At 37.7% G+C, this 12,670-nt stretch overlaps 1 protein-coding gene and 1 pseudogene across 2 annotated transcripts in view; both read right to left on the minus strand.

Moving 5' to 3' along the window:
- Positions 1–12,670, minus strand: part of Nsf (N-ethylmaleimide sensitive factor, vesicle fusing ATPase) — a 139,516-nt gene that overhangs the window by 22,275 nt on the left and 104,571 nt on the right. For both annotated transcript variants that reach the window (XM_074045812.1, XM_074045811.1), the window contains exons 16-17: positions 6,429–6,495; positions 3,042–3,121 (exon numbers count right to left, since the gene is read on the minus strand). In XM_074045812.1, the coding sequence (XP_073901913.1) occupies positions 3,042–3,121; positions 6,429–6,495 (147 nt within the window). The remainder of the gene's footprint in view (positions 1–3,041; positions 3,122–6,428; positions 6,496–12,670) is intronic.
- On the minus strand, positions 3,244–4,034 carry LOC109684809 (protein FAM162A pseudogene; annotated as a pseudogene).

Here is a 12,670-nt window from a genome sequence, read left to right on the forward strand (position 1 = left end):
TTTTGGCAGTACTGGGTTTAAACTCAGGGCCTTGTGCTTGCTAGGCTAATGGCCTACCACTTGAGCCATCACCCCAGAAAGAAACTCCATATCTATTAAGCAGCCAGCTTCCATTATCCCCATCCATTCTTCCCAGTCCCAGGCAACCACTAATGTGCTTTCTGTCTCTAAGAGTTTGCTAATTCCAAATATTTCATATAAATGGAATGTATGTGAAGTAGGTGGCCTTTTGTGACTGACTTCTTTTATTTAGCATATTTTCAAAGTTCCTCCATCTTGCAGCATGTATCAATATGACATGTTGTATCATTGAATAATATTCTACTGTATGGCTGTACCAGATTTTATTTTATTTGCATTTTTATTATTGCCACTTTTTGGTTATTATGAATAATACTGCTACGAGCATTCAATATACATGCTTTTTTTTGCAGTACTGGGATTTGAACTCAGGGGCTCATGCTTACTAGGAAGGCACTCTACCACTTGAACCACTCCATCAGCCCCATGATTTTTAATTATTTTGGTGTATACCTTCGAATTGATGGGTCACCTGGTATCCCAATGTTAAACTTTTGAGGAATTCTAGATTGTTTCCCAAAGACTGCACAGCTGTACATTCTCACAAGGAGCTTATGTGGGTTCCATTTTTTCCACCACCTCACCAACATCTGTTTTCATCTAACTTTGGGATTATGGCCATCCTTGTGGGTGTGAAGTTGTGTTCACTGTATTGGTTTTGATTTGCATTCCCCTGATGACTAATAATGTTGACTGCCTCTTCATGTACTCATCAGCCACTTAAACTTTATTTTTGAATGTTTCACACTAATCATATCTTGTTTAAATATAAACTCTAAAAATATTAAAACACCTATGCCCACTAATGAGAAGATGCTAAAATATATATATTTAGTAAGTTATACATATGTTTTGTTGATTAATTATTCATGAAGTGTGTATGTATGAAACTCTAGCCCAGATGCTGTGAGACTTAAAAGCATAAGATAATATTCCTTTTCTCTAGAGTCTTACATTTTTGCAAAAACAGAAATAGTTATTCTTAAGTCTTTAATCAAAATGTTATGGATTACTTATTAACATTTTATGTTTATTTATATTGATAACTATTTTGGATTGCAAATAACTCTCAGCTAGGAGATGTATCTCTATTTAAACCAACATGTACAGGATTTAACCAGGTAAAGGACAAGAAGTTTAAGATAGTATTGAAATATTTTTCTTTCTTGTCCCTAGTGACTTTTAGCATAAATGCTTTTAAATACAAGACTGAATATTACAAGAAATAAATGCAAATGACTACAAATGTTTTCTATTCTAATGATTTTTAATATGCTGACTTCATAAAAATGATTTTTGTGGGTGTGATATGTATGAGAAATTAATTATTTCTGTTTCAGCAACTTTAGATATATCTACTTACATGTTTATTAAAAAGTTGCCTAAGTACAAACTAAAACTTCAGTTGTGGGAGAATCACTTGAGCCCAGGAGTTCAAGACTAGCCTGGACAACAGAGTGAGACCCCTATCTCCAAAAAAAAAAAGAGAGAGCAAGAGAAATGTAGGGGCTGGAGGTGTAGCTCAGTGGTAGAGCACTAGCAGCATCATGAGGTCCTGGGTTCGATCCTGCCCAGTGTATACATATAGAAAAAATCTTCAGGACATTGTAAGCTATGGTTCTTTTACTACTCTAGAAATTGAAAAAAAAAAAACACTTAAAAAACAAGGCAAATCCTTTAAGTGCAAAATATATACACATATAATTTAAACAGTTAAATTAAAATTGGGGGGAAGGGGTGGTGGCACAAACAATGTATATACACATGTAAGTAAATACACGTGTAAAAAATATACATAAAAAACAAAAAATATACATGTAAGTAAATACATGCATAAAATATAAGGAGAAAAGAAAAGAATTAAAATTTGAGTCACCAGCTTAACATTAAATACATTTCTCATACAGTTTAGTTTATACCTCTATCTTCACATATGAGATTCCCATATAGACACTTAGATGTTTTTCAAGTTAATGCTCAACCCTTTGTATCTGCCTTTGATTGGCAATTCTTCAAGTTAACAGTTCACAGAATTAACGAGGAGAATTTGTTTTATAACATAGCCAAACATACTCTGCTAGTCTCTATATAATTAACACCTTCAAAAGTTGGTTTTAAATTTGTTTGCTAAGCTATCAAAATCACCAGTCTCTAGTAGTCGTATCAAAACTGGCAATAATTTCATTCCTTAAAAGTACCATATGACACAAGAGAAATAAGTCAAAGTCACCTGTACAAGTTTAAAAAAACAAACAAACCTGCTTATAGTAAATAAACATAAAGTTCCTCAAATACAAATTCTTAGGAAAACGATGAAGTGAAATGGGAACATGGATTTAATCCCTTTTATATTAATATCATAATATCTCTTGGAAGGCAAGCAGGAATAAGGATATAGAAAGTGTTAGAGAATTTACAAAATGAGATGCAATACTAATCTGAACTGTAGAATTTTGATATCTTTAGAAAAGAAGCCGTATGCACTGGCTCACGCCTGCAACCTCAGCTACACAGGAGGCAGAGATAGGGAGGATTGTGGTTCAAAGGCAGCTCACGTAAGAAGTTTATGGAACCATTTCAATCAATAAAGAAGAAATGGGCTCAATGGTGTATGCTCGTCAGCCCAGCTATGTGGGAAATATAAATAGGAGGATCAAGGTCCAGGCTGGCTTGGGCATAAGTACAAGACAGTATTAAAAACAACTAAAGCAAAACAGGGTTGGAGGTTTAGTTCAAGTGGTAGAGAACCTGCTTGGAAAGCACAAGTCCCTGAGTTCAAATCCCAATACCATACACACACAAAAGAAAAAATCTGTTAGAAAAATAATTTACCTTAAGACTTGACAGAACACATGACCCTTCAAAATCCCTTATGTTTATGATAAGATTATTCAGAGAGAGTATTATTGTATGAAATTTACTAAAAGAACTGTGATAATATTCCTTATTATTTCTCTTACCTGAGGAGGTGCCTTCTTCAGTAATACAAGAAGAGCCTGTAATACCAGATTAGAAAATCGGGGACCAATAGGGACATAATCTGGAAGAGAAACATTGTCGTATTTAGGGATTTAATATATATATGGCACATATCCAAACAGTCAGATTTTTCCGCATCAAGAGTAAACATCATTCTTAGTAAGACAGGCTGCTAACTATATTTTTTTCTAAAATAAGGGGAAAAAAACCCTCCAAGAACCCAAATGCTTAAAATATAACATAAGCACTCTTATTTGTAATTCTTTTTTTTTTCCTTTAAGAAAATTTATTTGTTCCTCTATTGTAGAAATAGGAAAATGGTAGTTTGTGCAAAACACACATTTATGAAGTGAATTCTCATACCACATCCTTTTCAACACAGACTTGTAACATTATCCAGCCAGCATGGAGACAGACTTCTACTCTGCTTTGGCCTTCATAGCTGCTGCTTCCTCTCTCAGACGAGCTTTCCTTTCCAAGTTCAAGCTTGTTAAGGACTCATTTCTTTTGATAGCCTGCTTGCCCTCAATAACCATCAGGATGCATCCATCCTATCACTGTCAGGGCAATCATTACATAGCTGATCTTCACGCGGACCTTGTTCTTCGCAGCATCGAGCATCTCAAACGAGACAGTCTCTGGGATTTCATCTTCCTTTTTGAAGCGCCCTGACCATATCAGGATCTTCTTCTCCCAATCCGTGGGTTTGTGTAATGGTACTCTGTGACTGTAAGTGCTGGTTGGAGCTTTAGGACTTTCCTGTGGTTTTGTGCAAAAGCCATTTCTTGTCTTCAAAACAGAGTTTCTGGTAAACCTTAGAGGGGAGGAAGCATTTCTTTCATATAACCTAAAACAATTTCCCGCCACCAGGCGCAGGCCGCGGAAGCTGCCCATGGTTGCCTACTCCAACGATCTCTGCCTATTTCTGGTCGCAGGGCAGCTGTGGGGCTGGTGCTGTAATTCTTTTTGAAAAAAACTTCTAAATAACCATTTTGAATCCAGTAGACATTTTGATAGTTTTTCTTTTCATATATATAATATATATATATATATTTTTTTTTTTTTAATTTTTCTTTGTTTTTGGTGAGACTGGAGTTTGAACTCAGGGCTTTGCACTTACAAAGCAGGCACTCTGTCACTTGAGCCACACCTCCAGTTAATTTTGCTCTGGTTATTTTAGAGATGGGAATCTCATGAACTATTTGCCTGGCTGGACTCCAACCTCAATCCTCCTGATCTCAGCTTCCTAATTAGCTAGAATTACAGTCCTGAGCCCCAGCATCTGGTAGTTTTCTTTTTAAAGAGGAAAAATGTCCAGGTGTATTTGCCAAGCATTTCTAAGAAATTATTGCAGGACTGGTGGAGTGGCTCAAGCATAAATGCCTGCCTAGCAAGCATGAGGTCCTGAGTTGAAAAACCCCAGTGCTACCAAAAGAAAAAAGTAAAAAAAAAAAAAAAAAGAAAGAAATTACTGCAAACTATGGCAATGAGATACACTGACAACAAAATCTTATGCTAGAAAACGGGTGGAGGGGAAAAGGTTATGATAAGAAATTTTAATGTAACTGCAATGATGGTAGAGCCACTAAGATTGGCTCTCAGATGGTGAAGAGATAACTAAGAGAACTTTCCACCTGTTAACCTTTAATACTTCAAAGTTCACCATAAATATATGTTATAAAGAATAGCATCTTATTTGTTTTTCTGAGACACTAATAATTTTAGCATAGTAGTAAGGGCTCAGCAAACACATATTGAATAAATAAACAAAAAAGTACAGAAAATAACTTCATACAAGTGAAAATATATTCAGAGGGCACACATTCCTGACACAGAAGTGTTGCTATGACCACACATCTCAGTTGTATTTAGATAAAGGAATTTATACAGAGCTACGAGTATGTGCCTAAAAGGTTTTAAATTAATAATCCTATAAAATGGGCTGTGATGTATCAAACACAGCACAACAAAACCCAGGTCATTAGATAAAACTATTAATGTAAGGAGACCTCACAGATACACCTGCTTTCCCTTGTAGCAAACATATCCAAAACTAAAAAAAAACCAAACAAACAAACAAACAAAAAAAAAACAAAACAGAGGACCTAACACAAGTCTGAACATCCTGGAGGGAAGGCAGTAAGAACAACTAACTTGAAATTGTTGCTATACATTATAATCAGGTGTTGGTTAGCACTTTCAGATGTCCATTAAGTCATCAGGTGGTTTCTGTTTCAATGCAGTTTTTATACTAGCAAGCTCTTCTGTTGTAATGATGTATGCAGATTGATTCAATTTTACAATGAGTAAATATAAGAGTGACAAGAACTTCCTGGAATTTGCTCTTCATTTACTTCTTCTGAGCTGAGTGCAGAGACTAGATCTTACTCATCTCTGCATCCTATTGGTCTACACTTCAACCCAGGAGTTGTCTAACAAACAAACACTTTTAAAATTACTACAGAGCATTTTTAACTCTCAGATAATTTCAAAATTTATCATTCCATTTTGCCTTCACAATGACTCTGTATGATAAGTGAAGAAGGGATCATAGTCTGTGTTGTAAGAGCAGAAACTGAGGTACAGATACCTTGTAACTTCTGTCTCCAAGTGTTTTAGTGAATCCAATCTTAAAACCTTTCATTAGTTCTGTCAAAATTCACAAGTGAACCTCTGAGCAAAAGGCAGCTCAGATGTACTAAATGGCAAATATATTCATTAGTAAAAGTTATTAATCATTTATTATGGACAGGACACTCTATGGAAGATAAAAAGTATGAGCCATGAGCCCTTATAAATAGATTATAGTGGGGTTATGGTCATAAAGTATATTACCACAAATACTAATCTTGATGTCAGATATAAGAGATGATATTATGGATGTGAGGGCGATATGGCTGCGACATCTGTCACCCCATTGATCGCCAGGGTTGATTCGGCTGATCTGGCTGGCTAGGCGGGTGTCCCCTTCCTCCCTCACCGCTCCATGTGCGTCCCTCCCGAAGCTGCGCGCTCGGTCGAAGAGGACGACCATCCCCGATAGAGGAGGACCGTTCTTCGGTCAAGGGTATACGAGTAGCTGCGCTCCCCTGCTAGAACCTCCAAACAAGCTCTCAAGAGATGATATTATAATTCCTTGTAAGACAAAGAAAGGTATTTCCATTGTCCTATGGTTTCTAAACAGCCATTATTTTTTCTTTTGTAACTTGTTCTAATTGTGGTGCTGGGAATTGAACCCAGGGCCTCGAGCATGCTAGGCAAGCACTCTACCTCTGAGATACATCCCATCGCCACCACCCTAATTCTTGTAATTTTTGAGACACAGTTGTCGTATGGCAAAGAGTATAATGACCAAAGTTATGACTCACCAAGTAATCTCTCAATGTCATCCACAACCACACAACTCAGTTGGGATTTGTATGCATCATCAAAGATCTGGAAGAAAGCAAAACTATATAATTATCTCACTGCCCTCCATAGTTGTGATCATTTCCAAGATTAAATTTAGTTAATTGCTGAGCAATTCCTAAGCAAGGTACAGTAAAACACCAATACTTTAGACTATAGCAAATTAGAATTTAATAGATTATAAGATTTTAGAACTGAAAGGGTTCTCACAAGAAAATTGAGGTTCAAAGCAGTTAAAAGACAACACAATTGGATCATGGCTGTATAGAGCCGACTAAGGCTGTTTTCAGCACTAAGGGCTGCAGGTGTTTCACCTGTGCACTCAAAGGAACTACTGGTCATTTACCAATTGACAAACCTCATCATGTTTATCACATTGGTGTCTCTTAACTATGTCAGAAGCATGACTTCAGTGTTGTAACTCAAGTGCTAGATAAAGTCACAAGGGATATGTTAGATGAAATTTGATGTCATTTTACTATCTGGAAGAACTGTGGTCCTGTTAGGCAAGAATAACACTGAGACCAGAATCCCATCAACTCAAAGCAGATCATAATGGTAAAAGAGTTTACAAAAGAATTAAAGTTGGGTATGAAGGATCAGCTAGATGTATATGTAAAACCAGACAAAAGATACGAGTACATTGTCTTAAGACAGCCAAAGGAATGCAGATTAAAATAAGCAGTGAAAGAAGCTGGCAAAGATGCAGCAATTTCAAAACAGATAGAAAAATTAGTTTATGTGTAAGTTGAATACAAGTATCCATGGTCTTGAGGCCAGCCCTTTTGTAAATGACAGGGGATCTATTCCAGAGACTGTAAGTAGGGTTTAGTACACTTCATTTATGTCATGAGTAAGGAATAATTTCTGCACCTAGCCCCATCCCTCTGGTTGACAAGTAATCTGACTGCATCAAGATGGCAACACTCACTCCAGACCCACCTGCATCTTGCTTGTTGAGGTTGCATACTATTCCTTGGTAGGTATCTTTTAGCCATAGAAGATTTAGAAATAAGTTTAAAACTATAGTAAATCAAACTCATAATATTAATATTTTTCATATTATATTAAGTTTAAAAATGAGCTGTGTATATGTGATCTTTAAGGCATATGTAACAATTAAGAAATGTTACCAATACTAGTAGGAGGGGGAAGGTAAATGAAGAGGGTAAAAAAGGGTGAATAGTGTTGATGTAGTCTGTACACATGTATGAGTACAGAACACTGAAAACTGTCAGTCATTTTAAGAAACGGGGAGGTGGAAGAGGGAACAGAATGGAGGAAATAAACCAAACTGAGGTACATTATATGAATATGTGGGAATGTCACAACAAAACCCCCTATACAACTATTATAAACTAATAAAAATGTTTAAAAAAAAAGTTACCATAATAGATTCCCATCGGCACCATCCTAATTCAGTTCCTTGTTACATCCTTCCTGGCGTAAATACTGACAACAATTTCTGCCTTCACATATTGAATCACATCAATATCTCTAGTGGAGATGCTTTCTTTTGCTCCATCCTCATTGTCTCTCAATCATTGCCACACACTTTGTCAAAGTCCTACCTATCCTTTTCTCTGTAGCTGTAGTATCTCCCGCTGGAGTGTGACATGGATAAAAACTTCACTCTGATCATGACATTTCCAGTATCCAGCACAGAACAAAATCTAGTAATGATGTTTATTCAACTTACTCAATGATTGACACAACTTCCATCTTGCTCTAAGTAACTTGTCTATCTTCTCCTTTGATACAGCATTTTATATATTGTATTCGCCCCTATAATGTACTAGATTATAAGTACTCAGAAGGCAAGTGCTGCTTTAATTATTTCTGTATCATCAAATCACTTAATACCTTACCAGAAAATAACTAACAAGTATTTACTAAAAGAATAAATTTAGACAGGTGTGATAGTGTATGCCTGTAATTGCTCTTGAGTGCTGAGACACGAAGATTGTGAGTTTGAGGCCAGCAGCCTGGGCTGCAGAGCAAGACACTGTTTAAAAAAAAAAAAAAAAGTAGAAGAATAAATTTAAATGTATGCTTTTAAAATTCAAGTAGAAATATCAAGTAAGTAGTTGAAGATGTCTGAAGTCAGGGCGTAGAAACTGCTCACAGGGCAGTAACTGCAGAAATTATGACAGTTAACTAGTAGAAAAGGGGGAAAGAAGTATCCTAAGTAGACTGTACTAAATAGGTGACACAGAAATGAGAAAATTCAGGAATGCTGCAGGAACTGATATTCAGTCAGTAAGGATTAAAGTGAAGAGGTAACAATGCTGACATGGTAAGTTTGGGAGGGCTGAGCGAGGTGACAATGCTCATGTGGAGGGGGAAAGAGAAGTAGAAAAGATGATAAATGAGTCTGGACAGTGGGGCGGTCTTAACAATTCTAATTGAGTTTAAATTTTACTGCAAAGGCAATAAAAAGCTACTACAGAGATTTTTCTGTTTTTGTGGTACTGTGGTTTGAATTTGGGGTCTCATGCTTGCTAGGCAGGTACTCTACCACTGAGCCATGCCTCTAGCCCTTTTTGCTTTAGGTATTTTTCTTTCTTCCTTCCTCCCTTTCTCTCCCTCCCTCCCTTCCTTTCTTTCTTTTTTGAGGTATGGGGGTTTAAATTCAGGGCTTTGCACTTGGTAGGCAGGCACTCTACCACTTGAGTCATGCATTTAGCTTGCTTTAGGTATTTTTCAAGTAGGGTATCAACGTTTATGCCTGTGCCAGCCTAGACTGCAATCCTCCTTTTATGATTCCTACCTAGTTATAGTAACAGATGCAACACCGCCACACCCAGCTTTTATTGGTTGAGTTGGGGTATCACTTAACTTTTTGCTTGGGCTGGCCTTGAACTGCAATCCTCCCCATGTCTGCCTCCCAAGTGGCAGGATTACAGGCATGAGCCATTGCACCCAGGTTGTTTTGTTTTTGAGACAAGGTCTTTCTACATATAGATCAGACTATGATCCTCCCTGAACCTATGATCCTCTTGCTTCAGCCTCCCAAGTGCTGAGATTATAGATGTGTGTTACCATGCCTGGCACCACTACAGAGTTAAGCAATAGACTGAGAGTGCAGATGTATGTTTTTAGAAACTTTTTTTCTGGATGATGTATGAAAAAGCATTAGAGGGGAGTAAAAGTTTGAGACTATGGAATTCTACGCGAGAAATGATGGTCTAGATGTGGATGTGCTGAGAAGAGGATAAATACTACAGATATTTAGGGGATAGAACTGAAGGACTTGGCAAAGGAATGTGTGTGATGATGAGAGAGAAAGAGGAGTTAAGGACTCGTCCTGGTTTGGCAAGTGAAATAAAGAATAGTGAAGTTGATTTGGGGATGGATCACGAGCACATTAGAACAAGAAGAGAACCCCTTAGCTACCCACCTCCTTTCCCGCCCCCCTCCCTGCTGCCCCCAAAAAAAGGGAAGACAAGCTGAGAAGAGTAGGGTAGGTCAGTCTCCTGATATGTAATGATTCCTTTTGGCTTTGGGTTGATAAACCATTCAAGACAATGGAAAGGTCCGGAAGCAGTCTCACAAAGGTAGCATCTTATAAACTCTGGTGATTTCAGGGAATAGCTGAAATAATGCTTTGCTTTTCAAAACATTTTTTCAGAGTTCTATATCAAGTTCTGAGGCAAGCATATAATTCTGCCCATCAGGCTGTGAAACCATGAATTACAGCCACAGGGGCCTGGGATATGGGGGCATGGCTGCTTGCTGTGATTCTATACTTTTCCTGAATCACCCCTTCTCCTTTCTTAAAACAATGAGTAGTTTACAGGCTAGAGGGACCTTGCTCAGGACATTTCTGGGTCTAAACAGATGATAAATTGCTCTGTGGTGTGTAGTCTCATCAACTTATCTCACATATCATGATTCACAAAGCATTACAAATCACTTTACATAAGGTAAAGTAGTGCTTTTCATTTATTTTTAATAGACATCTCTCAGTGCATTAATTACTATCAGAGAGAAGAGCATTCACAGCTAACAGCATACTAACCAGGAAACACTGTGTAATGCCAGTTGTAACTTGACTAGTTTCGGTTGACTAGTCAACTCTTCAGTTGAGGAGGCAACTGAAACTCCTCCAGGTAGCTATTCTGCTAATTTAAATGTACATACACACACCCCTTTCACTTCTTACACATGCATTCTCTTCCTTATCTGCTCACTAGTGTAATGAGATCATTACTCTTCTCCTGGACCCACAAGTATGTCTAGTCTCAGAAACTCTGCTTCCTGGTCTAGTCCCCAGCAGAATGCTTACGAAGAAGAGACTCAGATTTAACTAGCAAGGACACGAGATTAGCTGCCAGATTAAAATCTAGTAATATCTTTCCATACTGAGCTGGAAAGTTCTACCATAACTTTAGGTAGATATATTCAAAAAGGAGGAGAGGTGCTAGAAGGAAGGATACAGAAAAAGTGAAATAGTGCAAACTGCCCCAGTTAGAATAGAACAACTTTCTATAAGTATTGCACACAGTATACCTGCAGTGACTGCTCCAGATCAAAAACACCATAACCTGAAGCAGCCAGGTGGGCAGAAGCTGGAGTTAGGGGCTGTATCTTATAAACTCTTTTGAAAAGTTAATCTGAAAATGTATGATCATCTTGGTTTTATCACAAAGTTTTCTCTAGAGCAGGTAAAATTATCTGCATATACATATACATATTAGTGAGTCAGATAGGAAGTCTGAAAGAGAAAGCTAAATGAAAAAAAATGAGAAGAGCAGCATCAGTTAGCATGGAAATGATGAGGCCTACTCTAGAGGACAAAGATAATCTCTAGAGTGGCAAATCTTGCAGTCTGTTTCCAGCTGTGTATATCTTACACTTGTCATGGTTAAACTCTCATCTCTCTTGCTTCTAAAGGCAGTCAGTACCACCCAGACTTGAGGGTCATAAGAGACAACCTGGAATGTGGGGAGCCTAGGCTCTAGGCAAGAGTGTGCTGGAGGTACCATGTGAGCATAACAAGTAGAAGTAGGCTCCTGACACAGGGACTGGGGCAGGTCTGAATATGCTGCAGGGCACTGCAAGCTCTTAAGACACAGAGCTCAGTCCTGGCATCTTCAGACAAGCCAGAGCCACCTGTGAGGTGGGGTGGGGGGAAGTGGCAGCTGCAGCTCTGGAGTCCCCATGAACATGAATGGGAGCACAACAGTATTAGCTCCATGTTAATCCTAGCCTTTCAGAATCACAGGCTACAGCAAAGTGTGTTCTAAGTAGATTCTATCCTCCATTTCCTATAACCTCTTGAGTGCTCTTAGGTAAGTAAAGCCAAGCTATCTAGTTCTCCTGGGGGCTGAAAGTGTTCAACTCAATTCTGAAGTAGTTGGCATGAGGTACCTAAACCTAGTTAGCAGAAATCTGATGACAGTAGGAATCTAATGGCTTAGAAAATCCCTAATGCAGTAAATCTGTCAGCAATTAGTTGAAAGCATACTCTAATCATATTTGGTAGCATATAAAAACATAAATGAGCAAATTTAAATTGGTACTATCGGTAATAATCTCTAGTTTCTAAAAATAACTTGGGAGTAGACCAAGCAAACATTAGCTGTCTTCTAATGAAACAGCCTCAGGAAGTAGACCTATACTTTTGGCAAAGCACTAAAGCTTCTTGGATTGACCTTGAAATCCCTTATTTGTTCTCCCTGCTTTTCAAGAAAAAAAAAATCTAACATTTTCACTAACACGAGCCACAGAGTGGTATGCTTAATAGTATGAAAAGTCACAAGGTCTGAAAGTCTGCATCATCCTCCTTTACATGCCAACAAATGTTAAGTGTCAAAAGACACAGTGTGTTAAAAAGAAAACAAACTCCCACCCTGCAGCCATACTGGGACTTGTTGTCACTTCTGGAGTATCCACTTCTCTTAGTTAAGTCATGCCCAAACTTCAACAAATCAGCTACATGATATATTAGAATGTTAACTAAAAACATCCAAATTCTGTTGCTTAGTAACTGCTGTCAAAAGATCCAATTTCCAGCTCTGTTCTTTGTATAGACTGAACCATGAAAAGAGGAGGATTAGGCACCATGATTCTGTTCTGTGCAGACTACAATTTGCAGTGGGATTTATAGGAGGATATTCACAAAAGATTATTTCTTTCTTGCAAAGCTAGAGGAAAGGAGTATTTCTTCCATTAATTTTCAATCCTTTGTTATTAATGG

This window comes from Castor canadensis, chromosome 11, assembly GCF_047511655.1.
Source record: "Castor canadensis chromosome 11, mCasCan1.hap1v2, whole genome shotgun sequence".
Lineage (NCBI taxonomy): Eukaryota > Metazoa > Chordata > Mammalia > Rodentia > Castoridae > Castor > Castor canadensis.